The following is a 19,424-nucleotide window of genomic DNA, read 5'->3' on the forward strand; positions in this document are numbered from 1 at the left end:
CCAAGATGTGCACTTAGGCAAGTGGATTATTTTGATATAAAGGCAGTGGAGACCTCATGGGCTCAAGAGAGACCACTTCCCCTCCTTTAATTACCTAGAAGAATTTCATTTGGGGACTTTTCCCAGAAAAAGAGTTATTACCAGAGATAAATTTTATCTAAATACCCGTTCTAGACGGCAAGGAAGACATCTAATTAGCAAACTTTGCTCTTCTTCTTATTGTCCTGTGGATGACCCTCCTGTCCTTGAAATTCTTGATCCCATTCCTTAGCTCATGATAGCACATGTACCTCATTTTACTTTTCTGTTGCTGAGCCTCTCGTATATCTGGGGTTCCCATAGGTACAATAGTACATTTAATTTTCTTCTATTGATCTATGTGTCTTATGTCCAGTTAATTCTTAGACCAGTCAGAAGAACCTAGAAGGGTGGAAGAAAGTTTTCTTCCTCACTGACAGTAGCACAGAAAATAAATGCATTACCCACTTTTCTGAATGAGCAACTGTGCAGAGTTCTGTATATGCATTACCATATCCTCACCAAAATACTAAGATGTAGGAACTCCTACTGTCTCCCTTGTACTAGATGAGGAAAGTAAGGCTTACAGAGAGCAGGTACATTGTCAAAGGTCACCAAACTGGTCGTGGTGGTGGGTCTCGATTCTAAGCCCAGTAGCATGCATCTTAGTGCTTAGTCTCTCGGTTGTGTCTGACTCTACAACCCTGTGGACTGTAGCCTGCCAGACTCTTCTGTCCATGGGATTCCCAGGCACGAATACTGGAGTAGGTAGTCACTCCCTTCTCCAGGGAATCTTCTAGATCCAGGGATCAAACCTGGGTCTCCTGCATTGCAAGTGGGTTCTTTACCACTAGCACCACCTGGGAAGCCCCTAAGCCAGGTTGAGAGGATATCAAATCCCAATTTATTTATGCTCTTATTCTTCCCACGTAAGCAACTAATATCTGGGTGAGTGTATTCCCTGGTTTATTTGAAGAAGTCTGACTTTGCTGCTGCTGCTAAGTCACATCAGTCGTGTCCGACTCTGTGCAACCCCATAGACAGCAGCCCACCAGGCTCCCCCGTCCCTGGGATTCTCCAGGCAAGAACACTGGAGTGGGTTGCCATTTCCTTCTCCAATGCATGAAAGGGAAAAGTGAAAGTGAAGTCATTTAGTCGTGTCCGACTCTCAGCAACCCCATGGACTTTAGACCTGTACATATCTTGTTTGATTTATGACACGGTTACACCCCAATAAACCCATTGTAAGTTGAAAATATCATTAAGGTGAAAATACATTTAATACACCCTTACAGAATATCATAGCTTAGTCAGCCTACCTTAAATATGCTCAGAACACTTACATTCAACCGCAGTTGGGAAGAATCATCTAACATAAAGCCTATTTTATAACAAAGTGTGAAATAGCTCATGGATCTTATTGAATACTATACTGAGAGTGAAAACCAGAATGGCTGTCTAGTACAGATGGTTTCCCCTTGTGATCGAGTGGCTGCTGTGGGGAATGCCACTGCCCAGCGTCACGAGAGAATATGGAACCACACATTGACTGCTAGCCCAGGAAAAGATCAAAGTGTGGTTTCTACTGAATGCTTATTGTACTCACACCATCGTAAAGTTAGAGAATTGTAAGTAGAACCATCGAAAATCGGGGCCCATCTGTAGCTATAAACAGGCCAATGCAGTGATGAACAGTGCCCCTTTCAGTCTCAGAAGTTCCCTTTTGGACAACAAACTGTATCACCCTTAACCAATAGAATGTTTCATGTTGGGAAACCTGATTTCTGCTGGTTTTAAGCAGTCTTATCTGCCTCTTTCCCCCCTCTAAGGGGGGAAACAAGGGAGAAGGGAGGAAGGCAGTTTTGAAGGGATAGCCTTCCCATTCTGGTCCTCTGCTTATTGACCATTTTTATGCATCTTCTTTGGAGAAATGCCTATTCATCCTTTGCTCATTCTTTATAGTTGGGATTTGTGTCTTTACTCCTGAGTTGGAACAGTTATGTACAAGTTGTAGATAAAGGTCTCTTATCAGATGGATGATTTGCAGAATTTTTTTTCTCTCGTTCCATGGTTTACCTTTTCACTTTCTTAACTGTATCCTTTGAAGCACAAAGTTTTAAATTTTGGTGATGTTCACCTTCTTCCAATTTTAAGGACCCCTGTGATTACACTGGGTTGTTGTTCAGTCGCTAAGTCATTTCCGACTCTTTGTAACCCCAGGGAAGGTAGCCTGCTATGCTCCCCTGTCCTCTGCTGTCTCCTAGACTTTGTTCATTACATGGGGTACAGATGGATAATTCAGGGTCATTCATACTCTACCTTGGTTTAGCATTGGTTGCAATGCTAATCCTTCTGCATCCATAATTCTCCTTTGCTATACAACTTAGTATATTCACCAGCCCTGGGGTTAGGATACTGAAGGGCCCACAGTCGGCCTCCCACAGCAGTTTTTGCTTTGATTCTTTAGAATCAGACTTGCCCTTCTGTGATTATTCATTGATCTGAGGGCGAGGTGTTCACACTGGGGCAATTGGTGGAGATTGCTGGTCTCCAGTTATGAAGGAGGGTATCTCTCTGTCTCTAGTCTTGCCTGCCCTTTCCCCCACCATGATTTTATCCTTTATAACCAAATTAGAATGTATTCTGAAAAGGACAAAAAACATCCATGTGACTATACTAACCATCCTCAGGTGAGTATGGGGTAAACTAAATTCATTCAAAAGCATGGAATTTAGAAAGATGGTAACAATAACCTGTATACGAGACAGCAAAAGAGATACTGATGTATAGAACAGTCTTATGGACTCTTCTATAAGAGTGGGAGAGGGAGAGGATGGGAAGATTTAGGAGAATGGCATTGAAATGTGTATAATATCATATATGAAACAAGTCACCAGTCCAGGTTCGATGCACGATGCTGGATGCTTGGGGCTGGTGCACTGGGACGACCCAGAGGGATGGTATGGGGAGGGAGAAGGGAGGGGGGTTCAGGATGGGGAACACATGTATACCTGTGGCGGATTCATTTTGATGTTTGGCAAAACCAATACAATATTGTAAAGTTTAAAAATAAAATAAAATTTAAAAAAAATTAAAAAAAAAAAAGCATGGAAGGAGACACACAGGTTGTACGAAAGAGGCAGGACCTATAAAAATGTCATTAAGGTATTAATGATCAGGGAGAGCCTACATTTGGAGGAAAAGATAACAAAAAGGGCTTTTAAAGTTAAATTTTTCTCAAGCAGATGAGCCAGGAAAGTGTGGGTCTACTGCGTGGTGCAAACTATATACAGTTAATAGATTAGGGGCAGAAGACTTGATATTGACCAACTTGGCTAATCTATATTATACCTGACATGGCTTTGAACTAGGAAGATGTAAGGTGGAAGTGGAATTTAAGATGTAGCATCCTTGCTTTAAGTGATCTGAAGTCTCAGGGCAAAGGTAGGTTCCGTCCCCCAGGGGATACAAGTCTGAGAGAACTTAGCGATGTGATCAAAGACATAACTGAGAAGTCATAGAGTTGGCAGAAGCATCGAGAGCCCATGTTGAAGAGGGGTCCTTGTATTTGGAATCAGGAGAGAGGGTGGCCTCCTGAGATAAGGTGTCACTTGTGGTAAGAGCAAATGTTCTGGCCTCTGATGACAGACTCAGAGTCAGATATCAGTTACTGGTCACTCCCTGCAGGGGTGTGACCTTCTTGCTTAACCCCTTTGGTCTACTTTGTCTCTTGGGAAAGGTGATGCATTTATTAACAACTTCTGGGTAGCATTGTAAGGATTAATTGAAGTAATGATGTGAATCAACCCAGGGACTGGTATGTAGTGATCTTTCAATAAATATTAACAAAAAAATTACTACTACTAAGGATAATAATAATTGTAGAGACTTAAAGATTCAGGAAACTTAAACCTGTATTTCTTTCCTCCTCTACATCCACTGCCACTGATTTCTTTGCAAAACTCCTTTTCCTTAGAAAAGTCATCCATGCTTATTTATCTCCTTTTCTTCACCTTCTACTCTCTCTTAAACCCACTTCAGCTTTTTAAATAACAACTTAATGGGAATAAAATTCACATACCATAAAATGCACTCTCTTTATACAGTTTCGTGTTTTTCTAGTATGTTCACAAAGTTGCGCAACCATCACGACTGTATAATTTCAGAACATACTCATCCTCCCCAAAACAAATGACATGTCTATTAGCAGTCACTCCCCATTCCCCCTGACAGCTGCTAATTTTTTCTCTCTCTCTGCAAATTTGCCTGTTTTGGACATTTCATATAAACACAATGATACAGTATCTGGCCTTTTGTGTCTGACTTCTTTCACTAGCATAACTCACTTAGTGAATTCTTTCCTGTAGCAGTACTTCATTACTGTTTATGGCCAAATCATATTCCACTATCTGGCTATACCACATTTCGTTTATACATTCACTACTTGCTGGACGCTTGGGTTCTTTTCCCTGTTTGGCTATTATGAATAATACTACTATAAATATTCATGTACAAGTTTTTCTGTGGACATGTTTTCACATCTTTGGGGTGGATACTTAGGAGTAGAATCCTGAATCATATGGTCACTCTATGTTTAACTTTTTGTTGTTGTTCATTCACTAAGTCGTGTCCTACTCTTTGTGACCTCACAGACTTCAACACGCCAGGCTTAGCTGTCCTTCACTATTCCTGGAATTTGCCCAAGTTAACTTTTTGAGGACGTGCCAAACTATTTTCCAAAACAGTGGCGTCATTTTACAGTCCCCAAAACAGCTTATGAATGTTCTAATTGTCCACATTCTCATACACACTTGTTATTTTCTCTTTTTTTTTGTATTGCTATGCTGTTGACTGCTAAGTGATATCTCAGTGTGGTTTTATTTTCATTTCACTAATGGCTGATGATATTGAACATCTTATGTGCTTTTTAGTTAAGTTTTTATTTTACCAGTTTCATCGAAATCAACATAGGCTTTCAACAGTGCTGACTCTGTTGATTATACTCTCCATGAAACTCCTCCTTTCATCAATTTTGGAACTTACCCTCTCTTGATTGGCCTCATTCTTTGCTGTATCCTTAGTCTTAGTCCTACAACTTCTCTTTCCAGACTTCAGATGCTGAAGTGTTCCAGTTCTGTAGCTCTGCACACTACATTTTTTGCATGACATTTATATCCCCCTGAAATTAAGTTGTATATTTATTTGCTTGTTTATTTTCTGCATCACCCATTGCAGTATAGTTCTAAGGAGGCAGTGACTTTGTCGTGTTTATTACTATATCCCTGGTTTCTAGAATACCACCTGGTTCTAAATATTTTTTGCACGAATAAATCTATTAAAAAATGTAGACAGATGTTATCTGAATAAAGAACAGAGATCTACATAATTGATTAAGCTTCTGGATTGCTAATTGAACAGATTTAACCGTGTGTCTTTTGGGTGCATCTTCTGTGACAGTGTACTAGTGAGCATTGTGAAATTGTAGTTGACCATGAAAAATTTTTTGGTATGTAGTGCATCATAGATTTTTAAAAATACTCCTATACTGCAACATTTAATTAGAGGTTTTATTAGCATTTAGAAAAGTCAGTTGTGATCACCAAAGCTCAACATGAATTCACTAAGAACAAATTAGGTCAAATTATCCCTGTATGTGCTGCTTGTGGGGGCTTTATCAGAAGGCCATTCTATTGGAAGGCGATGGCAATGGTGTTCCTTCACAACAGCAAGGTTTTGAGGTGGCTTTATCATCACTTCCCTTTTCTGAGAAGTTGAGTGGGTTGTCAGGATCTTGTGATCAATCTGTCACTTAAAAATTTAAGTCAAGCCATCAGGCTGGGTTGAGATCTATGCCCTTGGGGGAAATCACCTGTATGGTGAGCTGTTTGCTTTCATCAATGTCACGGTGAATTTAAAGTGGTTACCAGTCATCAAGAGTGGCATTCCAAGACTGGGTGGTAACTGAGCCTATAGAGATAGCCCTGAACACTAAACCCAGGACAGCAAGGTAAAGGAACAGAGGTGTGGAGTGGGCCTGGACCCAGGAAGTTTCCCTAATGTAAGTTCACAACTACCTATATGTCCTTGGTGAATGAAGATGGGCATATTCCTAAGGACAAGGCACAGAGGGTGACCAGTGAGAGGGAAGTCATGCAAGCATTCAGGAATATGACTCCCAGAATGCAATAGGGCAGGCAAAGTAGTGAGTGACTCATGTTAGAGTGAGTGCCCATGTTAGCATGTTTTCAGAAGAGGAGGTCAAGAACCACATGGATCATCTGAACCAGTGGTTCTCAAGGTATGGCCCTGGACCAGCAACATTGATATCACTGGGAGTTTGTTAGAAATGCAAAATTTAAGGGTCTAGTGATCCGTGTTTCACCAAGCCGCAGATGCATGCTCAGATTTGAAAACCACTAGTCATAGCAACAGAAATAAGCTTTAGCAACAGGATAACTTTAATATTCTATTCAAGAAGCTTCATAAGTATATTCCCTTCTGGTATGGGAACCAACCCCTGAATGTGACTTCTACTCTATCTGCCAGTTAGAAAAATAATAAACATAACCAAAAAATAAGAGTAATACTACTTCAGTTATGTGTGTTGAGTATCACTGCTGCTGCTGCTAAGTCACTTCAGTCATGTCCGACTCTGTGTGACCCCATAGACGGCAGCCCACCAGGCTCCCTCATCCCTGGGATTCTCCAGGCAAGAACACTGGAGTGGGTTGCCATTTCCTTCTCCAATGCATGAAAGCGAAAAGTGAAACTGAAGTCGCTCAGTCATGTCTGACTCTTAGTGACCCCATGGACTGCAGCCTACCAGGCTCCTCCGTCCATGGGATTTTCCAGGCAAGAGTACTGGAGTGGGGTGCCATTGCCTTCTCCAGTACTGAGTATTACCTACTGATTTGGTCCCCTTAACAACTCTGTGCGGTTGAAATGGTTACAGTCCCCATTATCTGTAATGGTACTGAGATTCAGGACTTATGAGGCAAGACCACACAAGCTAGTAAGTGGAAGTTCCAGAAGTTGTATTAGGCCCTTTGGCTGCAGAACACTGGTCTGGAATACCTGATTATTAGAAAGGCCAAGGTAGATGGTGGGTGGGTGGATAGATGGAAGAAAGGAAGGAAAGAAGGCAAGGAGGACAAGAAGAAAGTAGAGAAGGAAGGAAAGAGGAAAGAAGATGGAAAGGGTAGCTGCAAGCTTAGGAAGTAAAGATGGAATGAAGGATAGGCTATTTCCACGTAATATGGCATTTTTCCAGTCTTGCTGTTAAGTCAACTAGCCTGTGTGCGTCAATCAGTTTCAGTGTGGGCTTATCCAGCACTGGTTCTTTCTAAGAATTTGGCTCCGTGGATAGTCAGTGATAGGTTTCCCCCCTTGTTGTTCTTTCTCCCTGTCTCCCACTGCTCACCTTGTCTTTGTGACTTAGGCATATGCTCGTCCCAGGTGCTAAGGAATCCATAAATGGCTTTCTCATTAACTGGAGAATATTCTGGGAAAAACATGTGACTCTTTGGGGACCATGTGCTCAGAGGCTGTTGTGAAGCTCCTCTCTGCTTCATTCACCTTGGACGGTCTTGCTCCCTGCCTCTGCTTTAATAGCGTATCATTTTCTCCTCCTCCTGCAGCAAAGCCACAGGGACACTTAATCTCACAGTCTCCAGAGGCTGTTGGGAGGCTTGGAGCCTGATCGCTGTAATCAAGAAGGGGTGGGTATGATCAGAGACTGGGTCTGATTCTTTGTCTGCTTCTCCACATTTAGGCTTTTCCTTTTCGCATTCCTCCCCTTGGTTTGTAATAAAGGAGGGGACATAGCTCAAGGGCAGGCATGAGGTTTAACTTCAGTTGAAGTACAGTAGAGGCTATTTGGAAAATAAAACTTTCAAATGGCAAGTTAGCCTTGAAGGATATATTGAATTAGATATGCAGTGTGCTTTGATTCATGATCTCTGCATAATAGCATTGCTAAGTATATTACCTGGGTGCTTTAGTATACTAGAGAAATGGGCTGTTTAAAAGATTAACTTCACAGCATCAGTGTTAACATACTGATAAAGAATGTGGGAGTAAGAACCAGATTGGTGGGCTTCCTGCGCTGACCCTACCACTTCCGGTGGGCCCTTGACCTCTCTGAGTATAGATGCTCTCATCTGTAAAATGGAGATCAAAGTAGAACTTTGTAGGGGGTTATTTAGATCATTAAATGAGACAAAAGCCAAGCACAGTGCTTTCTTACAGTAATTCAACACCTAATAAGTGAGAACTATTTATGTTACTATTATATGATTATTATTTGAAGTCCTGGCTCTGTAATTTGGTTCATAGTCCTTTCTACTCTCACTCATCTGCTCTTTGCTTATGCAGTTCTCTGTTAGCCAGTTCTTATTTCTCAGTTTCAGAGTCGCCATGGTCACCTTTGAAGACGTGCTGTCATTTCAAAGCACTGGCTAAATACAACCGAGACTGACAACTATGAGTAATTCCACAGAGCCCCTAAAACACTGGCATTTCACTCAAACTCTCGTATATGCCACCACGTTGTCCTGTCTTGTTTTTTTGCCTCTCTCCTCTCTGCAGATTTCAGATATGATTACTGGAGATGATAATCATCTTCCTCTGAAAAATAATCCAGCAGGAACCAATGTGGAGTAATTGGACTTCACGAAAGCATCGCTGTCAAGTCTCAAAATATATGAGGAAATAATCACATTTTATTCTTTCTTTTACTTTTTCAGCATGTTCATGTCCACATTCTTCCAAGGAAGGCTGGAGACTTTCACAGGAATGACAGCATCTATGATGCGGTAGGTCTGCTCTCTCTGATCTTATTGTTTGATCACTGGTGCCATCAGAATAATGAAATCTATGTGATGAATCAGGAACACTGGAGGTATGGTCTTCAGTGATATTCTACCCAGTAAGACTTGGAAAGAGACCGTAGAGGCCAAGAAGCCAAGAATGGCCACTGCAGAAACTGAAGGCAAATGAATTATCATGATTTTCTTTTTCAAATGAAATCTGGCAGAAGCCAGGTGTCCTTCTGATTTCTGCCCTGTCATTTACCAGGGCACTGAACATTTGTGTGGAGATATATCCCAGAGGTTCCATAGGAGATAATTTAGAGTGCCACCAATGGAAACCAAGCAGATTGATGTATGACTTTTTTTTTAGTTGAATACTACATTTAGTTTTAAAACCACTTTGAAATCCAGTTTGTCTTTCCTAATAGCATTTATTCAGAGTGGAACTTTGAATTGTGGCCAGCAGAAACTAGGTTGGTTTGAACGATAATGTTGCAGGAAGGGTGACCCCTTCCAGGACCTGAGAGTGTGCTCTTGTCTCACAAGCAGAAATGAATTGTCCAAGGAAACACACATGCTAACAAATCAAGACACTTTATTGGGAAGAGGCTCCTAATTGGAGAGCAGGAGGGTAAGGGAACCCAGGAGGACTGCTCTGCCATGTGACTCGCAGCCTCGGCTTTTATGGTGATGGGATTAGTTTCCGGGTTGTCTCTGGCCAATCATTCTGACTCAAGAGTCCTTCTGGGTGGCCCACGCATGGCTCAGCCAAGATGGATTCCAGCCAGGAGGACTCTAGAAGGTTGGTAAGACATATGGACTGGCTTCTCCTCTCTCCTTTGGACCTTTCCTGATTTCTTTGAGTTTATGGTAGTTTGTTAGTTCCGAGTCCCTTACCAGGACCTCCTACTGTAAGGTAACCCATGCAAGTGACTCATTCACGTGTCTTCCTGGCCAGGGCAGGTGGCCTCAGTCAGTGTTTCACCCAACAATAAGAGGGTGACCCCTGTGTCATAAGCACTGAGCAGTTAACTTATTACTTCCCTTCAAAGATATAAGTGTGACCCCAGTATAGAGATGAACAGCAAGAGCCAGGAGATCTGCTCCTAGGACCGCGTCTACATGAGAACCTGGGCATGTCTGTCTGTGCTACGTGAACTGTGCAGTCTGTAATAGATGTGTTGGTGTGAAGAAAAAAGAAATGATTTCAGTGTGACTATTTCTTCTAGCTAGGAAAGGGCACATATGTTCCCCACATATAAGAGCTGATCCGATGGTAGTGGGGGCCTGAGGTGCTTAGTTGGGAAGGGTTCTGAGGCTGTTCTGGATGCGTCTGCCATGGGTATCAAATATGAGAGAGGAGCCATTTATTTGACAGTCCTGTTCTATCCCTTTGAGAATAATGTTTCAAATACATTTTATGATTTTAATTGTTTGTCATGGTACTCGACCTCTGTGATGATTCCCACCTGGTTTCCAGCAGTCAGAAACTTTTTTTTCAATTTATAGGGGTTTTTATGCATCTTTTTAAAATGTATTTATAAGGTTTATTTGTAGTAACTAGGTATTAAAATGGCTACCCAAACCCTGAAAATTAAGATCAAGAGGTCAACAGTTAGTAATGGGACTTATAAATCATTTATCTTGGAGTCACTGAATTCTCTGAGGTGACAAGTGAGCATGTCTGGGGCATCTCTCACTGTCTTAGGTATCCTGTGTTTTCCAAGGGCTGCAGTCCACCTGTGTAGGGTAGATACAGTCTAATCACTGGTCCCTAAGTGCTGCTCTGTGGACCAATTGCTGCAAATCTCAGTTCTCAAGAGGTCCTATTCCCAGAGATACTGATCCAGTATATTACAGAGCCACATAAGAGTCAGTAATTGTGTGTGCTTAAGAAAGTCCCCAGGAGATTCTGGTGCATGGCTAGGTTTGGGAATGTGCTTTCCTCCCAAATGTATACTTTCTCAAAGCTATGTCCTATAGTATTTTAAACTGAACTCATTTTCACTGGATGTGGAATGTATTTTGGGGGTTAGTAAGGGCTTCGTTTGAGTTGGAAGAAAATTAGAATTATGGAGTAATTATAAAAGAGATGCATTTTGAAAAAATCCAAGTACTGATCTTATTAGCATAAACTGAGGTTAATAAAATGTTGCCAAGTACAGGCTATTTTAATGAATACATTAGCACATGATTTATATACAAGTGAATACTGCTAAAGTGGTATTAAAAGTACTTGAAAACACTGTTTTCTTAGACTGAACTGTCACCTTGAAATCTTGTTTGTATTCCAAATGTGCTTGTGACAAAAGCTGCAGGGCTACCTTTCAGCCCTAGTGGAGACACGGAGCCCAAGGTCAAGGTTGGCTCGCGGCCTTTCTCTCCCCTCTCACGCTTTTGCTCTCGTGCGCACCCTCTCCCGGGGTCTCCAGCCCCACAACACGTGTCCCTACCTCCTACCTATTAGGAGAAGCTTCTCAGGAGAGGTAATTGCTAAAAGAGATTTTGTTTTTTTTTTTTCCTCCCATTACTTAGTGAGTTATAAGTACCCAGTAAGGGAAACTGTGCTAAGAAACTTGAAGAGATTGAACTTTGGAGACAGCCAGAGTTAGGTTCCAATTCCAATGCCACCTACTGCTTGTGTGACATTGGACAAGTCACTTAATCCCCTTGCCTTTAAAATGCAGATATATATAAAACATACTCTTCAAAATGTTGTTGCATGTAATATATGACGTGACTGTGGGGGTCCTCAGCCTCCGGACTGTAAACCTGTACCTCCTGTCAGATCAGAAGCAACATTAGATTAGAAATAAAGTGCACGACAAATGGAACATGCTTGAATCATCTGGAAACCATCCCCTCCACCCACAGTCTGTGGAAAAATAGCCTTCCATGAAATTGATCCCTGATGCTGAAAAGGTTGAGGACTGCATGAAAAGCTTACTGCAGAGACTGGTGCATACTAAGCATTTATTAGTAAGTAACTGTTTCTCTTCTTATTAATGCTATTAGTTTTGTTTTGTTTTTCAAAAAAACAAAAACAGCCACAGTCGGTCAATGGAGAACCTGGATTTGAAGCCAGGTTATTGGATGCCCCCACTGAGCACTTTTTTCAAGGGTCAGATATCCAAGTTTCCCTCTGTTTTAAATCACTCATTCTGAGATTCATCTTCCTCTTTGTGCAAAAATACATCTCCAGTTTGAGCACATAATAAGATAATGTCTAGAAAGCAGCATGAGAAACATGAGGCATTACACAGGCGTTATTGGTACAAGACGTAACGGACATTAGACTGAGTGATCTTAATCAGGAGTGATGGAGCGATGAGGGGCAGCATTCTTTATCCTGGTGGGAGCACTGGCTCCAGATTATGCATCTCTCCATGAAACACAGCAAACAGGCTGCCTGGGAGGGCTGGGAGTGGAATGGGGACAGCAGGAGACAGAGCTCCGTAAAGCGTAATTGTATCCCCACTGCTGCAGAAATAGAAGATGATGCCTGCAGAAGCTCTGCATTACAAATGGGCTAGGAATGCTGTGTTCTCCCCAGGCGCTATTTGCAGAAGGATAGTGACAAATTGGAGAAGGTTCACAGAAAGGTGATGGGGATGACAGAGTCCGGACACAGTTACCTGGGGAGTCACTGAAGGTGAAGATGTGTTGTCTGAAGAACACGTGTGGTTCATAGAGGGAAGGCAGTGACAGGTTACCATTTCTAAATATCTGAAGGGCTAGCAGGTAGGAAAGGTATTGAAGCTGTTTTAAATGGTTCCAGAGAGCAGATCTGGAACTCTTAGGCGTCCAGGAAGCAGTTACCAGTTCCACAGAAGAGCAGGTCAAATTGATAGAAACTTCTAAACGCTTAGAGTGCCTTGCGAGGGGGTGAGCTTCCCATCACTGGACCTATGCAAGCATGGAGAGGATGGCTGTGTTTCTTCCGGAGGACTTGTCAATCCAGTTCTTGGATGGGCCACATGGTTCTGTGATTCCTGTTTTTACATATCTGGCTATTTGATGATTACTTCCGTTTTTAGGTTACATAAGTTCTGTAACAAATAGGGTTAGGGTTAGGGTTTTTGTTGTTAGTATTCCAGCATTTGGGTTACTTCCTAATAAAAAATAGTCTTTCTTGTTCAGTTCATGGAAATATAAGCAATAACTCTTCCTTGACTTGCATGCGATTACTTGAATGATTAATCTTCTTCCCAGCCTCCTTCCTGGTTTTCCTCTAGCTCTGCATTGCCTTTGATGTTCCACAGGCTTTGTTTGCCTGCTCATGTGTGTTTTATTTTGCTTGTGAAGAGTTTTTTAATGACAGGCTCTATTTTGCCTGCAACCCATTTTTTAATGAACCCGGATGCTATTAGGCATGTCACTCACTCTCTGGGTCATTACCGCTGTTGGTCTCTCACCTGACTTTCCCCACTTGTTTTTACCTGCTTGGCCCTTGAAGACATTTGAGTTTGCAATCTCTATGTCATGGCTCACGCTTCAAATATTACTAGTCCCCAGTATCCTCCATCCAGTCTGCATGCTGCTTCCCTGTAACACCTGCTTCCCCTCCTTGCTCCCTTGTTTACAATGCCCTGGGCGAGTCCTTTCACGTCAACAGAGGGTCTGCCCACGTCCCCAGTTCCTCTCAGTCTCATTCTCTCTCACCACTTGCTTTTGTCAAATTCTTGTTCCCACCTCAGGAACTTTGTATAGATTGTTTTCCTCACCTGTGACTTCTTCCGTTTTCTCTTCCCCTTCATGCGGCTCCCATATCTTCTACCAAATCCAAGTACAAATATAACTTCCTCCAAGAATCCTTTTTACTGATCCTCCTGCACCCCATCTAAGATAGCTAATCCCCTCTCCCCTCTGTGGTAAGACTGGTTTATTTCCATGCTTATTTCTTCATAACGCCACACTCAAAATAACTTAGTGTGTTATTCACTGTCCACTTCCCCAGCTGTGCTATCAAGCCATGGGAACGGGGACCTAATCTGATACAGAACAGGTAAATAAATACTTGTTAAATGAGTGAATACCTGAAAGAACAGGGCGTTGAAATAGAGGAACTTGAAATTCCCTACTAGTCCTTACATAATTTAAAAGAAGAGAACATCTTGCTTTTCAGAAGGTCGACTTATGAATTCATAGTTACATTAGTTGAGATTCTGACATGGCGTTATCAGCCGTCTGAGGTTAATGTAATGAAGCGTTGATGGAATGAAGTCTGTTGACCAGAAATCAGTGTACACAGGGCTGCAGATTGCGGTACATCAGAAGGGCTTGGTGAAGTCATTATAAACTTGTCTGATTGCTAAGCAATGTCAAAGCTGGTAAGAAACCCCCTCTCAAACCCAAACTTGCTTGTCTGTAACAAACACATATGTGGGATTTGCTGACAACAAGCACTGAAGTTTCTCCTCCTCTCTTTCCAACCTTGATTATCGTCTGAGTTTATCTTCATCTGCTCTTCCTCCAGCTCTCTGTCCTGAGTTTTCCCTTATGAATTTTGCTCAGTAATTTATAATCCTTATTTCAGAAGATTAGTCTCTCTTCTCTGCCTCAAAACAGTTCAAGCTCCATCCTTTCCAAGGCAAGATCTCTTGTAAAGCCCTGTCTTTGCAGTTCTCCATGCAGATCTAATTTATATGGTGCTCCTAGACCCTTTCTAGTTATTTAAATTTCCATGAAATACATGAGACTTTCTCTGAAGGCAGTGGACCCTCCATTATCTTGACAAGTTGATGAAGATTATGATAATGACATAAATGTGTCCTTGGATAAGAGATCATGTACAGCTAATGTGGGGAATGGAAACACCCCTTGCTTAATGCCATGCTACATCATCTCATTAACCGAGTAAGGCTTGCCCTAGCTGTGTCCCAAATAAGCAACTCTCATAACTGTATTGGACAATTCATTAAATGTTTATGGGTGACATTGAATGGTTGTGATTGTGCACTGTGTATAAAACCCATTACTGACTAAGCAAGTGACTATTATTAAAGCCAATGTGACTAGCAATCAGCAATTGGAAAAACTCAACCATGAATTTCATAGACAGAGCAACTGTGGGTTCAAGCATATCATGGGAAACAATTGCTTGGCTAAACACAATGCATGAACAAAATCAATTTGCTAAAATGCAGGTCATTTGGCCCTGAGAGCTGCAGAAAACTATTATATTGCTGATAATATTTATTGTTGAACTTGGATCTCTTTCACACACCATTTGACAATGGGCTCAAAGTCCATGGGTCCCCAGTTGACTCTCCAAAAGGGAAGGAATGTTTCATTGAGACAGTTAATTAGCTTTTTTCCTCTGGGTTCAATGATGTCCTCATAATGCGTTTTTCGGTGTTTGAGAATTTCGGCTTGAAAACTTTGTTACCTCTTGTTTTTTTTGTTTTTGTTTTTTAATTAATTTATTTTTTTGGAGGCTAATTACTTTACAATATTGTATTGGTTTTGTCATACATTGACATGAATCCGCCAGGGTGTACATGTGTTCCCCATCCTGAACCCCTCTCCCACCTCCTTCCCCATCCCATCCCTCTGGGTCATCCCAGTGCACCAGCCCCAAGCATCCTGTATCCTGCATTGAACCTGGACTAGCGATTCGCTTCACATATGATAATATACATGTTTCAATGCCATTCTCCCAAATCATCCCACCCTCTCCCTCTCCCACAGAGCCCAAAAGACTGTTCTATACATCTGTGTCTTTTTTGCTGTCTTTCAGACAGGGTTATCATTACCATCTTTCTAAGTTCCATATATATGTGTTAGTATACTGTATTGGTGTTTTTCTTTCTGGCTTACTTCACTCTGTATAATGGCTCCAGTTTCATCCAACTCATTAGAACTGATTCAAATGTATTCTTTTAATGGCTGAGTAATACTCCATTGTGTATATGTACCACAGCTCTCTTATCAATTTGTCTGCTGATGGACGTCTAGGTTGCTTCCGTGTCCTGGCTATTACAAACAGTGCTGCGATGAACATTGGGGTACACGTGTCTCTTTCAATTCTGGTTTCCTCAGTGTGTATGCCCAGCAGTGGGATTTCTGGGTCATATGGCAGCTCTAGTTCCAGTTTTTTAAGGCATCTCCACACTATTCTCCATAGTGGCTGGATTAGTTTGCATTCCCACCAAGAGTATAAGAGGGTTCCCTTTTCTCCACACCCTCTCCAGCATTTATTACTTGTAAACTTTTCGATAACAGCCATTCTGACTGGCGTGAAATGGTACCTCATTGTGGTTTTGATTTGCATTTCTCTAATAATGAGCGCCAATCCCAAAGAAAGGCAATGCCAAAGAATGCTCAAACTACCACACAATTGCGCTCATCTCACAGGCTAGTAAAGTAATGCTCAAAATTCTTCAAGCCAGGCTTCAGCAATACGTGAACCGTGAACTTCCAGATGTTCAAGCTGGTTTTAGAAAAGGCAGAGGAACCAGAGATCAAATTGCCACCATCCACTGGATCATGGAGAAAGCAAGAGAGTTCCAGAAAAACATCTATTTCTGCTTTATTGATTATGCCAAAGCCTTTGACTGTGTGGATCACAATAAACTGTGGAAAATTCTGAAAGAGATGGGAATACCAGAACACCTGACCTGCCTCTTGAGAAACCTATATGCAGATCAGGAAGCAACAGTTAGAACTGGACATGGAACAACAGACTGATTCCAAATAGGAAAAGGAGTACGTCAAGGCTGTATATTGTCACCCTGCTTATTTAACTTCTATGCAGAGTACATCATGAGAAACACTGGGCTGGAGGAAGCACAAGCTGGAATCAAGATTGCTGGGAGAAATATCAATAACCTCAGATATGCAGATGACACCACCCTTATGGCAGAAAGTGAAGAGGAACTAAAGAGCCTCTTGATGAAAATGAAAGAGGAGAGTGAAAAAGTTGGCCTAAAGCCCAACATTCAGAAAACGAAGATCATGGCATCTGGTCCCATCACTTCATGGGAAATAGATGGGGAAACAGTGTCAGACTTTATTTTTTTGGGCTCCAAAATCACTGCAGATGGTGACTGCAGCCATGAAATTAAAAGACGCTTACTCCTTGGAAGGAAAGTTATGACCAACCTAGATAGCATATTCAAAAGCAGAGCCATTACTTTGCCAACAAAGGTCCATCTAGTCAAGGCTATGGTTTTTCCAGTGGTCATGTATGGATGTGAGAGTTGGACTGTGAAGAAAGCCGAGTGCTGAAGAATTGATGCTTTTGAACTGTGGTGTTGGAGAAGACTCTTGAGAGTCCCTTGGACTGCAAGGAGATCCAACCAGTCCATTCTAAAGGAGATCAGTCCTGGGTGTTCATTGGAAGGTCTGATGCTAAAGCTGAAACTCCAGTACTTTGGCCACCTCATGCGAAGAGTTGACTCATTGGAAAAGACCCTGATACTGGGAGGGACTGGGGGAAGGAGGAGAAGGGGATGAGGATGAGATGGCTGGATGGCATCACCGACTCGATGGACATGAGTTTGAGTAAACTCCAGGAGTTGGTGATGGACAGGGAGGCCTGGCGTGCTGCAATTCATGGGGTCGCAAAGAGTCGGACACGACTGAACGACTGAACTGAACTGAATAATGAGTGATGTTGAGCATCTTTGTTTGTTAGCCATCTGTATGTCTTCTTTGGAGAAATGTCTGTTTAGTTCTTTGGCCCATTTTTTGATTGGGTCATTTATTTTTCTGGAATTGAGCTGCAGGAGTTGCTTGTATATTTTTGAGATTAATTCTTTGTCAGTTGCTTCATTTGCTATTATTTTCTCCCATTCTGAAGGCTGTCTTTTCACCTTGCTTATAGTTTCCTTTGTTGTGAAAAAGCTTTTAATTTTAATTAGGTCCCATTTGTTTATTTTTGCTTTTATTTCCAATATTCTGGGAGGTGGGTCATAGAGGATCCTGCTGTGATTTATGTCGGAGAATGTTTTGCCTATGTTTTCCTCTAGGAGTTTTATAGTTTCTGGTCTTATGTTTAGATATTTAATCCATTTTGAGTTTATTTTTGTGTATGGTGTTAGAAAGTGTTCTAGTTTCATTTTTTTACAAGTCATTGACCAGTTTTCCCAGCACCACTTGTTAAGAATACGGCTTTGCTTCCTCTTCAGCTCATGAGAACTTTTAGCTCAAAGAAGCTGGGTATGACATAACCAACAAATAAATACATAATAGTGGTGATTGAATGATCTGTGACCTCAAATTCTCACTGAGTGGATCTCCGAGGGGTCTTTCAATAGCTATTTTAATGATAAAAGAACTTGATAGACATCTGGCTTACGCTTACCTGTATCAGATTATTATTGAGTTCAATCTGTATGTCCTTTGGATTAGAGAAACACAGTTAGCAGAGTAGACTTTATCTGGTTAAAAATTATTTCCACCTATTTTTCCTAGTAGAGGTAAGAATTCAGGGAGGATGTAATTCAGATTATTCACATTTGGTGGAGTCTACACATGTGGAATGTTGAGAAGCATGGAAGGGTATGATGGTGGGCTGGGGGCCTCCAGAGCAAGTCATGGCATCACTGGTCACTTAAGAGGAGAAAAAGAAGGAAGAAGGCAGAAGAGTAGCTGACAGTGAGAGGACAGGGGTCTGCAGGATGAGCTGAAAGGCAAATGGTGCCACCTCTATGGTTTTTCCTGGAGTCCGTTTCCAGAGGACTGCTACCCTGGGGTTTTCCCAAAGCTGCTCTTCTCTCTCAGTTGAATATGCTCAGCTACATGTAAGTGAGAAATAAGCAAGAGAAAATGAATTACATGTTAGTCTCCCTGGTACCAAGTAAAACCACTGCGTCAAACTGTCCTACGCGCCCTCCCTCGTTATTTCCTAAATAAGGCTTTGTGTGTGCCCTCCACTGGGAATGCTCTCTACAAACAGACACATTCCAGCAGACACGTATAAGGTACTTGTTAGTTAAGGCAGATGATAACTGCTCTAAGAAGTCTTGTTGCCAGGGTATCTTTCTGTCTGTCTTTTTCTCACGATTCTGTTCTTAATTACTGTTAATTGTGTCAAACCTCAATTAATATCAAGACTTGAAGACTGAGACATCTTTGTGTGTTTTGTAGTCTTAATTAGGTTTATAATCACAGTTCTTAGCATAGCTATCAATGAACAGTCTCTTACGAGGAGTGTCCAAAAAAGTTTTGATAACTTTTGAGCTCATGGCCCACTAAAGCCACTATCAAGATAGGGGACTTCCCTGTTGGTTCAAGGGCTAAGATTCCTTACTCCCAATGCAGGGAATCTGGTTTCAGTCCCTGATCAGGGAACTGGTTGCCACATGCCACAACCAAGACTTGGCATAGCCAAATAAATATATAAATAAATATTTTTAATAAAGAAGGTTTTTTTTTTTTTTTTAAATATTTTTTTTAAATAAACATCACCCATAAGAAATTTTTTTAAATCCATTTTACTTGGAGAGTTGAGGGTGTGGGGAATGGGGATAGGAAAAAAATTATAGGAGGAATAAGTGCTGAGCAGAAATGGATAAATACAGCAAGAAGAAGAAAGATATGGATTAAGCACTGACACATTTCTATCAATATAAATTACAACGGCCTCAAAGA

At 41.5% G+C, this 19,424-nt stretch overlaps 1 protein-coding gene across 25 annotated transcripts in view; it reads left to right on the forward strand.

Annotated features, from left to right (window-relative positions):
- FHIT (fragile histidine triad diadenosine triphosphatase) overlaps window positions 1-19,424 on the forward strand; it is a 1,535,374-nt gene that overhangs the window by 1,305,082 nt on the left and 210,868 nt on the right. For 22 of the 25 annotated variants that reach the window (XM_044933638.1, XM_044933642.1, XM_044933643.1 and 19 more), the window contains one exon: window positions 8,763-8,831. In XM_044933638.1, coding sequence (XP_044789573.1) covers window positions 8,763-8,831 — 69 coding nt within the window. Of the gene's footprint in view, window positions 1-8,604; window positions 8,836-9,377; window positions 9,460-19,424 lie in introns of those variants that run through there. The other 3 variants (XM_044933649.1, XM_044933659.1, XM_044933660.1) reach the window with 3 other exon arrangements.

Source organism: Bubalus bubalis, chromosome 21 (assembly GCF_019923935.1).
Source record: "Bubalus bubalis isolate 160015118507 breed Murrah chromosome 21, NDDB_SH_1, whole genome shotgun sequence".
NCBI classification, from domain to species: Eukaryota; Metazoa; Chordata; class Mammalia; order Artiodactyla; family Bovidae; genus Bubalus; species Bubalus bubalis.